This window comes from Haliotis rubra, unplaced genomic scaffold (genome assembly GCF_003918875.1).
Source record: "Haliotis rubra isolate DU_JTF1 unplaced genomic scaffold, ASM391887v1 Scf578, whole genome shotgun sequence".
NCBI classification, from domain to species: Eukaryota; Metazoa; Mollusca; class Gastropoda; order Lepetellida; family Haliotidae; genus Haliotis; species Haliotis rubra.
Genome location: NW_025767277.1, coordinates 535,349 through 553,319, shown reverse-complemented (window position 1 = coordinate 553,319; position 17,971 = coordinate 535,349). Strand labels below are relative to the sequence as shown.

The window sequence follows — 17,971 nt, the reverse complement described above, 5'->3', positions numbered from 1 at the left end:
TACATGGTGTCATCACCGATTTTAACTGATCAGTTTGTATAGCTTTCACAGCTATTTGTCCCTTTTACACCAAACGTACTTTGTTTCTGAGGATAGTCAATAATATATAGGTATTATTTTGGACTGACGTTCCATATCTAATTCAAATGGGTCAGTGTTTCTGCCAGTGGACTGCAGTCCCCTAGATCCACCATAAGCTCAGACGTATGTTTAAGTATGCTGGATCAAATACAAAAGAAATGTTTGGTCTTTGATTGTCTGGTTTGTTTACTGGCCGCCGTTGCATGGCAGGAGTATGGCTGTGCGGCCTCAGGCAAACAATGCTTCCATCTTTTTTACATATTTTTCATTCATTAATTCATATAATTTTCAGAGCTATATATGTGTCCCTTTACACCAAACGATCTTTGTTTCGGAGGATAGTCTAGACTTTTCGTTCGAACTACCATACCATGTTTGACTTTCTTCCATATTTTGTTAAGTCTATATTTGTATTCTGCTCGACTTATGTAGAGTATACTTTATAGTATATATTCACCCTGGGTTTTCACAGTGTGTTGTGTTTATTTACGTGTGATATTTATAGGGCTTATGTCAGTGACAGATAACTAAAATACAGCAGCATATGCGGTAATCCGTGGATCTGTTGGTTTTCGGTGTTTGATGTTTGGTTTTACATGTGCCCTTACAGGACAATGATTACAATTATTTCCAGTAAGCACGAAAATTCGTTCATGATGCAAAAATACAGATGACACTTTGTAGCGAGAACTGCTCACGCTTGGCCATCGATGAGATCCTTGTATGCACCTCGGATAATATTGACCTGATTCCTTTGCTGTCCATTGGTGGTCACACACTGCTCAATTTCATTAGTCAACGTTTCATATGAATTCATAACGTATATCTGTTGTTTTATGTGTTGCGTTACAAGTATCCGTATTGTACTAAGGGTATGAAACATATTTTGTAGGTATCTCATGCAGCTTTTCTCTTACAGAGCTGCACTTTGAGACTTGATTGATATCTGAACATTCTGTTGATTAGACCCTCGGGTACGTTTGCAGTCTACACACTTATACGGAATTTACAAAATTAATTTTTGTCACTGTCATCCCAGGTGTCGTCATTGCATTACAAAGGTGTTCTTTTTCCACGTGTTACGGTGATTATCATCATATAAAGACTTTCTGTTTTGTTCCTTGATTTTCTTATGTGTGTTGCATACTTTGAACATTATAGCAACCGCATATCTGCATCATGTAATCTGTAATTATACATATGCTTTCACTATGCCCACCAACGATAATTGTATTTAATCATCGATTTCCGCTGTGATATGGACGTCAAGGTGGTTTGGTGAATGGAAACCTCTGACCAAACTCTCTCACATATTTACTGGTACCATGGATTATTCCTTGTACCCAATCGGACACGTTGCGAGTATATCGCACTCACTGCCTTCGCCTTAAACATTAGACATTTACTTAGAAACAGCAATTAAACAACAAAACTAGAACAACACATAAGTCTTTTATTCAGTCATATCTGAGTATGCAATGCATACAAGCATACAAGCTGAATACAGTCTTTTCTCATATGTTATCACGAAAATAAATAGTCCAAGTATGAATATTTACCTTTCATATAATCAGTTACAATATCAGTAAATCATGGAGACCTTTTCAAAGGGGGCTCGTGACAGTTTATATTTGGTAATTCATCTGTTTTTATAACTAAATGACACTGGACAAACAACTACAAAAACGGCTTAGCGATAATCAGTTCAATAAACATGCCTTATATGACATACTGAAATAGTATGACGTATCTGTGAAGTATATACAGTGAAACGCGTATAAAATGATCATACTGAATTGAATGTCATTGTATCGGGAAGTCGCGTAAGTAAAACATACTATACATTTACCCCAAAATACTAAATATTACATTTAAATTACAAACTTCTATTAATATATACAGCTTGAGTCTGTTGAGTCCTCTCAATGTGACTATTAAATATTATGTATATTTAATCAGGCGAAATATGCAATCATTTTCAGTCAATTTTTTAAACTTATGAATAGAAACATTAACTCTTAATAATCACGCAAACCACATGAAGCTATCCCCGATTTGGTTTATAACGTTATAAGTTTCAGTGGCATGTAGTTCTGCAACAGGAAGCGAGGATCATTCTGACGTGTTTCTGAGAGACAAAGTACCCTACTGTAAAAGCTTAAGAATGATGAATGCAGCGATTGCGACAATCAGTCCGGCAAAGACGATGACTACAGCTACAATGAAGAGGGCGTCATCAAAATCTGAAATTGCCAGAAAAACATAGAATGAAACGTATCTATTGTGACAAAAATAAAACGATTGTTTGGTAAAAAAATTATAGCAGCACTTATCACAGTAATAGACATAATTGATAATGGAATTTAGAGCCAGTGTATTCCCAATACCGCTATTAGTACTTGTTGCAATGATTCACGCTTTCAGTAATATATTGTTTTATAATACAATAACCTAGATTTATGTCACTGGTAGAGAAGCTATTAAATATGCATATGATGAACACCTTCTTATGAGACATGCAAGGATAAAACAATAACGCTTTAACAACTACGCTACCCTACAGTTACATACAATGTGTAACCGGATATTTCAATATGTATTTGTTAGATCTCAGCCATCAGACCGTGACCTGTAGCAAATATTGAGTAATATACCAGTGGTATGTTTATATAGTTAGTACACTACAGTTGGATGTATTTTTTATATGACATTGCTGGAACAACTATACTTTTCAAAAAAAGAAACGCATAACCCAGATATCTGTTGCGAAAATGTTGTATTGTCAAACATGTATAACTCGTCCTCAAATAGGGTTTAGTACCCGAATTTGTACGTCAGTTTAGGAGAAGGAAATGACTATACAACCAAGTGGATGATTTTAGATAACGGAAACTTTGAGCGCGATGGTTACGACGTAGCACGGTCCCGACGTCGGGTCTCCTTGCTCTCAGTCCAATCTCCTTCAACCTGTTCCGCACAGTTTGCCGGATATCCTCCGAAGGATGCTGTGCTCTCACCCGTGGCAGTACGATCAAGCAAATATAGTACCCGGATGTATCGATCTTGGGCTGCAGTGGTTACTCCCGGTCTGCCTGTACGTGGACGGTCATTTGTTAAACCTGTTTGGTTGTAACGAGCTGCAAGCCGTGATATCGTGCTCAGACTAACATTCAGACGCATGTCAACAGAAGATTGGTAATCTCTAGCGTGTATTCTTTCAATGGCGATGATTCGTGTCGCAGCATCAAGACGTAGTGTAGTGATTTGACCTTGAAACTCCTTCAAAACGAATGTCGATTTCCGAAAGTAATCTGGATTTTTATAACCAGACAGTGTATGCTCTTTGCCGCACAATTTCAACTGGAAGGTGATTTCAGTTGCGTTGTGGAGATGTCTTCTTAATCCATGTAAGAAATCTCATCAAAATCAGCATTTTAAGTTAATGTCGATTTTCACTTGTGCAGTTGTGTAAAATCATGTTATCAACACTTTTGTTACATATTTTGACTATTGTTTGAACACAATTAATAATTAATAGATTTTGAAAAATACAAAATGTCTATGCGTTTCTTTTTGTGGATAGTATATAAGATATGCATACCTGTATAGAGCGCGAACAGAACAATGATGAACACCACAGCAATGATTATTAAGATGACTTCGAATGCATAGAAGAAGAGTTTCATCTGACTCGATCCTGAAATATAATTCTACAGGGAGTAAATTATGCGTTTTGTAGGTAAATATTTTTCCATTTATTATCTCGTATACAGGACAAAACTGAAAGTCATTGAAGTCAAACAGGTTGTACTGAATTTCTAAATATTTTTTCCCTGGACAGCGTTAATTAAATGATTTCACAATTTTCTAAGTATTGTACAATAACATACCATTCTTGACGAGGACGAGAAGTACGATCACAATTATGACGCAAATAATAATCATAACAATAGCAGCAATCGGTGGTCCAGTACCTTCATGAAAAACAACATATGTTACATATATCACAGATTGAGGAAACATTAAAAACAATATTACCGTGTCTCCAAAACAAAGATAAAGTCAACTTAGCAACATGCAAGTCTTTTCAGTAAAATTAAGAAGTTAAGAAGTTAGTATGAGATTCACAAAAACAAGAAGTACCAGTGCTGCTAGTCATACTTACATCATATAGCAACGCGTTTTGCAACAAAGATTTAAAGTTAGTTCTCGCAACTTGTCAAGATCATTTAGTCAGTTGTATGTAGTTGAATCCTCGATTGATAATGGACTATTGTGAAAATAATTGAAAAAATATATAAGTATTTTCATCATAACGACACTAAAACATTGAAAAACATAAGTTCAATTATCTAAACCCTAATGAATGCGCTTTGTGATCCATCGATATGTAATATTACCATAACACATCACAGTCATTTCTTTCGTTGATGCACATTCAGATCCGTTTCCTGTTACTGTACAAGTCTTCATACCACTACTAGCTGACATTGTCAAAATGCCTGCAGAGGGGGTTGACGCTTTTACTGTTTCATCCTGGAATGATATTTATGATTTAGTTGCAAAGCAGATTCATGGAACTCCCATCTGAATAAGGTGTCATTCTATGCACATGTGAAACAACTCAAAATCGTTGCGATACCTTAGAATAAAATATAGATAACTAGTAAAGAGAGGAACATCATGACAATCATAATCATATCAATCATAGTATAGTCAACTCACTTAATTAGGCTAATGTAGTGTTTGCACCTTGACGCACATGTCTCCCGATAATGCCATTTAAGGGGCAAAGATCAAAACGCATGGATGTACAATGCATTCAAGTGGATTTTTTTACGAATGGGGGGTTCAAAAAGCTTTGCAACTTGGACATGTGTGTATACAAATGATATCAAGTTGTACCATTTCTGACACTAGTCATAACAGGTTCCAGACACAACAATAGTTTGTCTACAGTTTAAAAGGGGTAGGGAGTCCACAGTCGATGACCCAAGGTTTGACATTTCTTCAGATGCCACCCAACCGGAAACCATAGCCGCTTTAGAAAGATGAATTTTGACTGACCAACGACTAAAGGTATCTGAACTTTCTAAGGAATTCCAAATATCAGTTGCAACTGTTGAAACCATTATCATGAGCATCTTGGTATGTCCAAGATATCTGCAAGAGGGGTACCTAGAAATCCCAGAGCTCAAGGTCACCATCAGAGAACAAAAAGTTGTCGAGAGCTCCTGTACTGATACTGAAGCCGGATTTCTTTCTCGTGTAGTGAGAGGTGATTAAACATGGATTCAGAAACAATTGGAATCCATGCAATGGATGCACCCCACTTCTCCGCCGCCGAAGAAGTTTCGCACTCAACCATCGGCTAGCAAAGGAATGGCCACCAAATTTTGGGATGAAAGAGGCATAGTTACTGATTGATTATATGTCTTCAAAAACTACAATCAGGGGACAGTGTAATGCTAATTTAATGAAAGATTTGAGAAAATCTATCCGCTAGAAACGCCGCGGGATGTTATTACGTGGTGTTCTACTTTTGCATGACAATGCTCCGGTTCACAAGTCGTTAATTGCACAGGCCGCCATGCGTGAATGTGGATTCAAATAGTTAAATCACCCACCCCACAGCCGAGATCTTGCCCCCAGTGAATATTTCCTGTTCAGCCAATTGAATCTGCCTAACCTGAAAGACTCTTCCAGGATGACGAGGAAATAAAGGCTGTCCCAGAGGCGTGGTTAGAGGACAAATGAAATAAGTTTATTAGGGTGAATGGAGATTATATGAAAAAAATATAAGTGCAACAAACAACTTGGTCTTATATTGAAGTTGCAAATTATATTGAACGTCCCTCGTATATGATGGAGATATATCAGATGCATACACGCCAAAACGTGAACAATAATAGCGCAAGCAAGGCACAACTATTGACGCTAGTAATTCTCTGAATTACAGGACCGAAGTCAGATCACATGAAATATACAGCTCTATATTCGCTCTAAAACACTATTGTCGCCTTGCTATCATATGGCACTTTGTTCACCGAGGTACCACACTTGGTTGCCCAGCCGATGGCTATTTTTTAATTTGAACTCTCATTGCCGGGTACAACATCGCCGCGACTTAACTGAGTTTTCAAGTGTGGGCCTTGAGTTCCCTCACCTTGCACCGATGTCAACAGAAACACGTGTTCCATGTGCAGTGTTTGGCGTTAGGTGTTTATATATGCAAATGCTGGTTTGGGGATTTCTTCTTCATAATGCGCGGTTAGCATTCGAGTTTATAAGCATCCTGATCACGTCAATATCTTTCACATATGGCATATTAAGAGCATGTCACTTTAGTTACAGTCATGATTAGAGACCTTCACTGATTGAAAGGGAAGATCAGTGTATTTTCTTAACAAAGCAATTTCTACTCATCTATGTTGTTTTGTGAATTATTTTGTATGCTTTTATCACGACATGTAGTATCGATGCCTTACAGACTTCACATGCAGCACCGGCATCAAATGAAATTTTACCAACCATGTTGCTAAATGACATTTAGCATCCAATTGGATTGAAGGTTTTGGCCATCTATTTTGCCATAAGACTTGTCTGTCAAATCTACCCCGATCATACTTTTCGGTAATGAAATCTGTGTACTATATCTAGCCCTACCTGACGTAAAATGTGATTCAACATGCCCTGTGCTCATAAGACTTTCTAGTGGTGCTCAATCTACCAGCTACAGTCGTTTAAATATGAACAGAGATTTTCCCCATACTTTCAACATTATATGTATCTAACGACTAATTGAGATATTTCAATTGGTTGTCAGTAGCTCTTTTCGAAGGTGTCTGATAACGTTTGCCTATAGAAACGCATTGCTTTTGTACAGAAGCGATTGGCTGTACATGGCAGATTGAGTAAACCTACAGTAAAGTATAATTTAACACCCAAACCCTCAATTCAAGTGTTATTGCGGGTGTCCCATGGTCATCTAATTTACAAGTCACAGTTTTGGTTGAACACGATGCCTCCAGCTTGATATTTCTTTTATCTGCAAACAAAACAAAAACGTCAAACAGTTGGGTTTCTTTAAACAAATATATATTCTTCATTCTTCATTCAGTATATGTATCATTAATTGTTTAGTTCGTTTGATTTGCTAATACTTACCTATTGGAGTCAGTATACAGGATTTCGGTGTGTCTGGTCCATCACTACATTGCCAGTTTCCAACATCATCTGCATTGCTGAACGATGCGATGTGTATTTGTGAGGTTTGCGAATCAACGTAGCCCCCAGTTGCATAGCCACTTTCTCCTGGAGCACAGCTTTCGGAAGTATTTCCACATGAAAATTCTGTCGTTCCCTTCCTCTTCCATATAATACCATGTCCTAATGTTCCACTCCATTTGCAGGTGAGGGTGTAACTGGATCCATCAACTGCAGAACATACGTCACCACAGTGGATGCTTGAAACTGTTAAATAATGAAACCAGATATAATATTTCAATATACTCAGAGGCAAAATATATTGTGTCAGTTAATTTTATCATTGGTTATAATGTGTGTGCATTTGTCAGTTTTTAACCAGAGAAACAGTATGTGTAACTAGAAACACTACCAAGCAGTTATTGTTTGAATGACACATGAGATATTCGAGAAGAATCGCCATTAAAGTTCACTTTTAAAGGTAAGATAACCAGATACGTAATATGTCTACTCAATGCAGTCTTCAGAAATGAAGAAGTAAGAAAAAACAACATTTCAGAAGACAGAGAGGCAGATTTATTACATTATAAGGCTTTGGGCCAAAAATACAGTTTTGAAATTTATTGACATGCATATTGCATGCATTAATTTAGGTTTTAAAGTTCATGAGGTTACACGACGTGCATTGAACACAGCTGTAGCCTGGATTGTTTTGTTATCAGTGGATTGCATGAGCTGAGCGAATTTAAGCAAAGTTGGATTTGCAAAGAAATATTGGCTGATATATACTCAGCAGCAAAACACGTCAGTACGAATTCAAAATTAGATAGGCACTGTAATCAAATCATTACAGAAATGGACATAATAAGCGGATCAAAAAAAATTTTGTGTGTACAATATCCTGACACATCAATGAATAACTCAGCACAATTCCAAGACATTACGTGAACGTTTGCAGTCCATTCAGACCCTTGACTTCAGTCTAGTGTGACCACCACAAGTGGCAATAACTGCAGCACAGCGTCTATGCATGGAGTGCACCATTCGATTGATGAAGGCCATTGGCACCTAGCACCACACTCTGAGAAAGGCCTGGCGCAATAATTCGGCTGTGTTCGGCCTTGGTATGACATTATCAAGTCTCCTCTGAATTTCATCCCAAAGATGTTCAATTGGGTTTAAATCGAGACTAAGAGCTGGCCACTGCATTAATGTTGACACCGTTCTGCCTTAGGAAGTCCCGTGTAGCTCTGGCAGCATGGGCCCCGGGCGTTATCATGCTTTAAATGATGTTCCGATGACCTTCGAAATGTGGTATGACGTGGGGTCTGAGAGCTTGGTCGGTGTAGCGCACCGCTGTGATACCGTCTCCTCTCCTTCGACCAAGCTTCTGCAACACCACAGGACCCACTCTCTGGTACAGGCCTATTCCAGCCCATACATTGATGCTTGCACCTCCCCCATGAGTCTCTTTCCATAACATATTGGTCTGAGTAACGCTGGCCACGTCGTCGCCATATTCTTGTTCGGCCATCTGCAGTCGATACGCAGTACCGACTCTCATCTGTGAACAGAACAGTTCTCCATTGCCTGTATCGACAGTTTTGGTGTTGTAGGGCAAACTGTAGACGATCACGCCGATGACGAGGGGTGAGGATAGGTCCATGGTAAGGTCTGTGGCAATGAAGGTTCCCACTGTTAAGACGTCGGCGTACTGTATCAGTGCTGATTGGTCTTCCGTGTGTTCCCACTGTCTGGCGTGCTGTTTCGGATACCTGCATGAAGGGATTCTGTACATGCTGTCGCACAACATGGCGGTCTTGTCGTCTTGTGGTCACCCTTGGTCTGCCAGTACGGGAGCGATCATTTGTCGTGTTGGTGGCCCGGAAACGTTGCTGCAGCCTGTAGATGGTCCGAACGTTGACCTGGACGTGATTGGCAACGGCTTGTGCAGTGTGGCCAGCTTCAAGTCTTCCTAGCACCTGGTTCCTCTGAGCTGTCGTAAGTCGCGGCATCCCGGTGACGTTGTAATGTGAATGTTTCAACCAGGTTTGGGAGTGCATTTTCTTGGGCTGGTCCGTGTGAACAGCACGTGCAGCATGAGTCGCATGAAAAACATGGAGAACACCGTCCCATCTCCGAGATCAGGTTGCGTTTTTGAGATCATTTCCTGGGTTCCATTCTGAGTTTGGGAAGGTATGCCTTTGCTCAGGTAAAGTTGGAGATGTTGTCAAAGATAAACAATAAACAAATTAAATGAGTTTACAGTTATCCGTTTCTGCGAAGGAAAATACCGATATGACGTTTCTTTTGCTGCTTAGTATATGTTTTTCGTAGATGATGATACTTGGCAAGACACATAGCATTCAACTTCGATGAACTTTGCATTATTAGTTGTGCACATTTCACTTAATCTTTGAGTGTGTGGTACATTTCTATGACGACCAGATTCTATATACTTGATAGGATAAGGTTGGATGTCACATGTAAGGTACCTTTCATCATCAAGGTGAGATATAAACAGCTTGTAGTTGCAACATTTTGAGTTGTCATGTAGGGATGAATGCAAGTCCTGAATTATATTATCTTTCAGGCGTTGCTTAAATTCCAATAAGAACAGATCAATGTTTCCCATTTCGAGTTGCATCTACACTTGTCCAACTCCCAATTTTAAATGTCCATCATATTTCTATGTCCAATTACACGCCTCAGGGAAAATGAGGAGGTACACATGAAACTGGTACCTCGCACCTTGCTCCTCGATGTAATATCTAGGTAGCATGTGAACCTTTACAGTAAAATAATCACGTTATAAACCGTCCCGGTAGTGGCCGCTAACTAATGAAGACCCCACGCAAAGACTGATGGAGTCAGGATCTAGCCAGCACCATTTGCAGTCCGTACCATACCTGGCTACAGAGATGTATCTGCGAGAAGAGTTCGATGACGTGTGTGCATCCAGAGGGGTTCGAATCGCTGTTTGGACGATATTTTCTAAAATAAAAATCTACATTTTTGCAACCGTATATTGTTTTTATATATTATGGGTAACTTATATTTCAAATTTGAAGGAAATCCTTGAAGAAATAGATTTTTCAGAAAATTCTCCCGATACACTTACATATAATACACATGGGCTGACACTCTCGATCCTAAACACCTGCTCGTAAACCGGACAGCCAGACTATGTTAACGTGCGTTCTATCAAGCCTTACGTTTTTTCACAAAACAATGTGTTGAGCTTGTAGATTATTCTTTCGGCATTCTGCTCATCGTATTGGTCGATGTCCACGTGTGTGGGGAAAAACCACAGTGGCGTGTCACGCTTAGAAACAGCGTTAGAAAGACATATAGGTATATAGACCCTACCCTAGTACTATATAAAAGGAAAGGGATGTAACGACGGAACCACCCCCTCCTCAATCCAAGTAAGATTTCACCACGTAAACTACTTTTAAGGCCCCATCGAGGCCTACGGATCAAAAGCAAGATAATTTCCCTACAAAATGAGCTATAAATGGTTACAATCGGATCATTATTTCAAAAGTTATACGCCACGACTCACCGAAAACAGCAACCTCCACAATTCCAAGCCAAAATCATGGATCACCCAAGACAGCGAAAACTCACATTTTAAATTCGTTTATTAATTCCAGCCACGTTGACAGCACCTATGTAGGGCTAGATTCGATCGGCAGCGGCATTCCACGGGTCCAAGAACTTATTGCAACATCTACAAATCATTTCCTCGACAGTAAGCAGGCATTTTCTCCAAAACCATCGGCAATCATACTCACTTGTCGGCCATAGATGGCCTTGACATTTAAGTGTAAATTGGATTGAGGAGGGGTGGGTTCAGTCGTTACATCCCTTTCCTTTTGTATAGTACTAGGGTAGGGTCTATATACCTATATGTCTTTCTAACGCTGTTTCTAAGCGTGACACGCCCCTGTGGGAAAAACAACAAACAAACGTGGCAGTGAGAGGGGCCATCGATGGCCATAAGCTATTGATTTTGGGCCAAGCGGGCACAGGCAGGACCACTTTTGTTGCGTCAGATAAGAGGGCAATTATCGAGGAAAGCGAAACGAGTAAGGACTACGGCCACAACAGGGCTGGCAGCCGCTATCATCAACGGGGTGACGCTCCATCGTTCCACCGACATTCTTGATGGACGGTGTGTATTTCTCTGTTATTTTATTATTCTGTTTTACAGATTAAAGATAGTATGCAGCAGAGAGGGTTCGGGTAATCCTGGCACAGTCAGGCTGGTAAGGCTCATCATCAGCTCAGGGCCCTTGCCCCCTCTACACGCAGCCAAGACAGCGAATGGGACTTCTCCCAGGAAACGCTGCCTAGTCGAACCCACCAAGAACTTTCCGGAGAATATGAAGGCTCCCCAACACTGCAGCCTTCTGCATTACACAGAGTGTCAGAAGGGCTGTACTACCGGTGGAGAACCCGGGGACTCTCCTGGTCTGCGCCAAGAGATCAGGAGGTACCAAACCAAGGGCACCAAGAACAATGGGGAGCCTGGCGACAGTGTACTTGGGATGCAAGCGAGACATTTCAAAAGCGAGATCCGCATTATAATCATGCTTTTCCTGAATTTTGCCAATCGCATTGGTGTCAAAAGGGACAGAAAATTCAATGATATAAATAAATTCATTGGCTTTATCAAAAAGGACAAGATCAGGTTTGTTGGCTGGAATTCTTCTGAGGCTGTATATGGGCCTATTCCAGAGAAGTTTGAAAGCATCATTTTCCACGACGCCCTGGACATGTTCAGGGTCGTACCATGGATGGACCTCGGAGTCAAAGCCACAGGCATGTCGGAGACGGTAGTAAAAGCAATGAGCCATGCCATCATGTTGTTTAAGATATGCTGTTTGTGCCAAGGAAGGGCATCCACTGACAAGGTGTTGGACAGTCTCTGTGAATTCATTACAAAGTTGACATTTCATATTGATATTTTCTTTAAGGATCCCATTTAGGCGATTGCGAGTGGGAAGTAACTGGTCCTGAGCAGCAAAAAGGAAGCCCTCAGTTTCACATTTAAGACCAGCCGACCATCCAGGCAAAGGAGTCGGTGGGATTGCTATTCTGATCAACACACTGCATGTAAACACGATGCAATGGCTTCTCAGAAAGCTTCTCCACAAAAGACCGATTCTGGGCGGACTTGGTGAAGGACTTCACCTGGTTTACTCCCATCACTGTACCGTCCAGCAGTACATCGCCATCAACAAAATCAACCTCAAATTTCAGATTCTGTCCAACAACCTTGGCACGCTTAAAATAGCTGTGGAATTCCTTGCTTTCATCATGAGTCTTCACATGCATCACCAGAGCAACATCCGAAAAACAAATATGTGCAAAAGTACACAATAAAATTCTATCATGAAGAGCCTCCACATTAATCATACCCCAACCTCCAGAATTGATTGGCATGTATAAACGGTTAAGAGAGGAACAAGGGTGGTGGGCTCTGTTATCAGACATGACCCTTCTGGTCAGACGGTCAAGACACTCGACGTCTTGTTTTGTCCAATCAACTACTCCAAAGGAATAGGAAAGGACTGGCACAGCAAAAGTATTGGTGGCTTTGACCTTGTTTCGAGCATTTAGCTCTGAGCTCCAGATTTTCTTTAAACGAGATTTGTACTCAGCCCGAAGTTGGTCTTGAATCTGGGCAATCTGGAGCTAGTCTCGAACTTGCATTCCAAGATAGGTGTTGGCCTGATCTTCCACAAGATGCTCAATAACTCCTCCCCCTTGTAACCTGACCGATCCATCATTAGTTACCTTGCCTAGTTTCAAATGAAGAGTATTACATTTGTCGAGTCTAAAAATGTCATGCCAATATCATTAGAAAAGGACTCGACAAGGAGAACCTGGTCTTTCATATAGGAATCACCTTTGGCAAGGAGCTCGATGTCATCCATGTAAAGGAGATGAGTAAGAGGTGTTGGGGATCTGTGGTGAGGAGGTCCGGGATGGTAACCTCCTCTTTATTGAGCAGAAAGCTCAAAGGATTTAAAGACAGACAAAAAAGCAAAGGACTAAAGAAATCCCCCTGAAATATTCCCCCTCTGATTGGAATAGATTCCGAAGTCTGCACCTGCCCTTGCGAGTACACCTCAAGTTGAGTCGACCAGCAACTCATTAAAGACTTGAGTAAATCAAGTAGTCGCTCAGGGAGGTCAATACAATGAAGAGCCTTCAGAATCCATTCGTGAGGGACAGAGTCGTATGCTTTTTTGTAGTCAATCCAGCACATGGAGAGGTTGCGGTGATATGTTTTAGCCTTTTCCAGATCATTTTCTGTACAAGAAGTTGATCCTTGCACCCCCAACATCCCTTTCTTGCTCCCTTCTGCTCTCTGTAAATTATATCATTGGAAGAGCAGTAAGATGACACGAGGTTTGTCAAACACCCTGTGAATATTTTGTATTGTGTATTCAAACATGTGATAGGGCGGAAGTTTTTGGGATCAGTCAAGTCTCCTTTCTTGGGGAGAAGTATTGTGCGACCTTTGCAGAACCATGGAGGAACATGACCTGTGTCCACGAGAGTATTGAAATAGTGTAGTAATGGTGTTTGGACACAGGGGAAGAGTTTCCAATACCGGTTTCGAATGCCATCAGGCCCCGGAGCTGTATTAGATTTGGACTTTTTTATAACACTTTTCAGGCAATCTGGTGAGATATAACAGACAAACGACCTAGTTACCTTCTCATGCATTGCATGGTCATAATCAAGGACCCATGGTGCCTCAAGGTTACAGTTGCCGGGTACAGACCACAACTGTTTCCAGAACCTTTAATTGGTATCCATTGGAGGCCGTTTGTCATGTTCACCATCACCCTTTGTTTTCAGTTGCCTGTAGAAGTGCTTTTCATTGTTTCTAAAAAGTTTATTTTGTTTGATGAATTTATTTTTCTTTTCCCATTTTTTTCTTTCTTTCATTCCAAACCTTTATTTTTGCCTTAAGGGAATCGACAATTTGGAGAAGTACCTTTTCTTTTCTTGTCTTGTATTGTAATTTTAATTTTCTCCAAATTGGGCACCCATGAAGGGCCACCTCCTCGTGGTGGGTGCTGGGTCACGCTAAGCGCCCTTCAACCCCCCGTTGTGGACCCGGGGGGATATTTGGTCCACCAACCCGTTTGCCGTGGGTTGCGCCCCTGTGTCGGTGGAGGACGGGAGGCTGGTGGTCGAGGGCACTTGGAGCCTGGAACCGTGTTCCTTTTGCCCAACACACCACTTCGCCCCTTACTTCACCTAGACGGGTGGTAGAACTGGCCCGGTTCTATCAATCGGCTGGTCACGTCATGCCCTGTGCATGGAAATGTTTTATTTGGATTAATCATGACATAAAAATTGTTGGTTAAAGACTGTGACAACCTTATTACTGCAAATTTACATTTTGCCTAGAGTCCTATGCCAGAAGGCGGTTGCTCATGGGCCAATCTGGTGGTATAGACCTCTGAATTCTGAGTTTCTTAAGAAGACTGTCAAAGGCCGAACCAGCTAGACACTTCTTCTTTTTGATTTCTTAGCTATTTATGTCTGTATTTCTGGAGTATAGCATCCCTGTAGCTCTGATCGTGCAGTTTGGTTTCCACTGCAGGATCGTCCTTGTTGACACTCGATGGCGGGTGGAGATCAGGGTTGCTGAAAATCATTATAATACTATGGCTCACAACATTCCCCCTGGTTCAAAAACGAATAAACGTCGACACCTTTCAACATCATCTGATGATGAAGTCTCTTCAGCGGTGGTGGATTCATGGCCAAGATTCTTGGTTATTGAAACCGCAGATGGAAGTCCATTGAAACTGAATCCCTTTGCTATATCGATGGGTATCAAAGGTGTCTGTGGAGAGGTAGCAAACGTCACACGTCTTCGTTCTGGCTCCCTTCTTGTTGAATGTGCCCGGAGGCAGCAATCTGTAAACTTGTTGGGATTACAACAATTTGTTAATACACAAGTTGTTGTCTCTGTGCACAGGACATTGAACTCTTGCAGAGGTATCGTCCGTGACAGATCTCGTTGTCTGGCGTATATGACAGAAGAAGAAATTGCTGATGAATTGAAACACCAAGGCGTAACTGCTGTTAAGCGGTTTACCAGGAAACAGGAGGCAGATATAATTAAAACAAATACTTACCTGTTCACCTTTGGGCTGTCGTCTCTACCAAAAGCTATTAAAGCTGGTTACTTTAATATCCCAGTTGATGTTTACATCCCTAATCCGCTGCGATGTTTTAAGTGCCAAAAATTTGGACACGGTGCCAAGTCATGCACTCGTAAACCAGTATGCTCCCGTTGCAGTGGGGCTCATGATAACACTGAATGTACCAAAGACATCAGATGTGCTAACTGTAACGGTGAGCACATGGCATCGTCCAAATCATGTCCTAATTTTGAAATCGAGTCAAAGATTCTCAAAATCAAAATCACTAACAACCTCTCCTACCACGAAGCCAAAAAGTTAATACCTGCACAGTCTCAAACCACTACAACTCGATCATATTCAGCCACTGTTTCTTCCCCTGTTCATCATCCTGTAACAAAGGTTTCAATTTCATGCCAGACAGCCAAATCTTGGGTAAAGGCCAAACAAGTTACACTCGATGACTCCACCGAGTCCTCTCAAAATGAGCAAAGTTCGTCAACATCTGCCTCACAGACAGAACAAGAACCAGAGACACAATCAACTCCAGGAAACATAAGCCATTTGTCAAATAAAGAAAAGAAAAAGATGCGTAGGGCAAAGGCCCTCCAGCATTTAGAGGTACCATCTACCTCGTCAACATCCGTGACGGTTCATAATCCGTTTGGACCTTTTGATATTGAGGTCACTCCCTCACAGCCAGGACGAGGGAGTAGACATTCTTCGCGGTCAAGATCCCCTGTTGAACCGCCATGAACAACTCTATTAATTTAGTACAATGGAATTGCAGGGGCCTTAGGAATAATTTTAATGATCTACAGTTATTATCACAAGATTTTAATCCATCGGTTTTTAGTTTACAAGAGACCTACTTGAAAAGTACAGATAAGTTTGAATTGCGTCGGTACAATTCATTCCATTCATTCTCACCTCCAGGTGATAAAGCCACTGGCGGCGCCTCTATTCTCGTGAGGCAGGGTGTTATCCATAGCTCGGTTCCTCTTAAAAGCAATCTTCAGGCTATTGCTGTCCGTCTTTCTTTACAGATAACCTTTACGCTTTGTTCTTTGTATATTTCTCCTTCTTCAGCTCTTCAGCAGTCCGATCTTCAGGATCTCTTTGACCAACTTCCTCAACCATGTATAATCATGGGAGATCTAAACGGCCATAATCCTTTGTGGGGTAGTGCCGATACCAACAGTAAAGGAAAAATCATTGAGGACTTCATTTCAAACGATAATTTATACATCTTTAATGATGGATCTGTCATATATTTACACCCTGGTTCAGGAACGTATTCTGCACTCGATCTGTCGCTCACAGACCCAAGTATTTATAACGAATTTAAGTGGTCTGTCCACGATGACCTGTGTGGAAGTGACCATTTTCCTACAATACTTTCTTCTATAAACCCGAGTGATGACCCATCTACAACAAGGTGGAATAAGGCTAACTGGCCATTATTTCAGACACTGTGTGCTGACAAATTGAAATCTGACCTTTTTGTCAATGTTTCAGATCCGATTGAGTTGTTCTCTGCTAAACTGAAGAATATTGCCGATGAAACGATTCCTAAGGCTTCTGCTAAACCACATGTTCGTAAACCATGGTTTACTGATGATTGTAAACAAGCTAGGAAGTGTAGGAAGAAGGCAGAGAAATACTTTCGACGTCACCCTACAGTTCACAATTTAGATAATGTTAAAATAAACAATGCCAAGGCTCGGCGTACTTTTAAACAAAGTAAACGTCAGTCTTGGAAGAACTTTGTATCAAAGATTAATTCCCGTACGCCAATGACGAAGGTGTGGAACATGATACAGAGAATCAAGGGCAAAGGTAGAAATTCTAGTGTTCATCATCTCAAAGATGGAGACGATCTTTTAACTGATAAAATTGACATTGCAAACAAGTTGGGTGAAACTTTAGCTACAAATTCTCATTCATCAAACTATAATCCAAAGTTTCAGAAATATAAAGATCATCACGAAAAACTTAAAATTAACTTTCACTCTGCTAATGGTGAAGATTATAATGAAGTATTTTCACTACATGAGCTGAATACTGCCTTAGCGCAAGCTCATGATACGGCAACAGGTGCTGATAATATCCACTATCAGCTCCTGAAACATTTACCCAACGCATGTATTGAAACACTACTGAACATTTTTGATAATATTTGGACAACAGGACACTTTCCTCCTTCGTGGCGTCATGCCATTGTTGTACCGATACCTAAGCCTGGCCGGGATCATACAGATCCATGAAACTACAGACCTATTTCACTAACTAGCTGCGTTTGCAAGACCATGGATCGCATGGTCAATAATAGATTAGTATGGTTTCTGGAATCCAATAATCTTATTACTAACATCCAATGTGGTTTTCGCAAAAATAAAAAAATGGTGATTTCCAAAAATTTCCAATTTGGAAGATGATATTTCCAAAAATTTCCAAAATTGAAAGATGATATTTCCAAGGCTTGGAAATCTTTGGAAATTTAG

The 17,971-nt window shown here is 40.7% G+C and overlaps 1 protein-coding gene across 1 annotated transcript in view; it reads right to left on the bottom strand.

Annotated features, from left to right (window-relative positions):
* Positions 1 to 1,825: 1,825 nt before the first annotated feature.
* Positions 1,826 to 17,971, bottom strand: part of LOC124254604 — a 47,486-nt gene continuing 31,340 nt past the window's right edge. Inside the window, exons 3-8 of the mRNA XM_046688439.1 lie at positions 7,249 to 7,554; positions 7,032 to 7,129; positions 4,482 to 4,617; positions 3,972 to 4,055; positions 3,683 to 3,778; positions 1,826 to 2,324 (exon numbers count right to left, since the gene is read on the bottom strand). Coding sequence (XP_046544395.1) covers positions 2,227 to 2,324; positions 3,683 to 3,778; positions 3,972 to 4,055; positions 4,482 to 4,617; positions 7,032 to 7,129; positions 7,249 to 7,554 — 818 coding nt within the window. The 3' untranslated portion in view covers positions 1,826 to 2,226. The remainder of the gene's footprint in view (positions 2,325 to 3,682; positions 3,779 to 3,971; positions 4,056 to 4,481; positions 4,618 to 7,031; positions 7,130 to 7,248; positions 7,555 to 17,971) is intronic.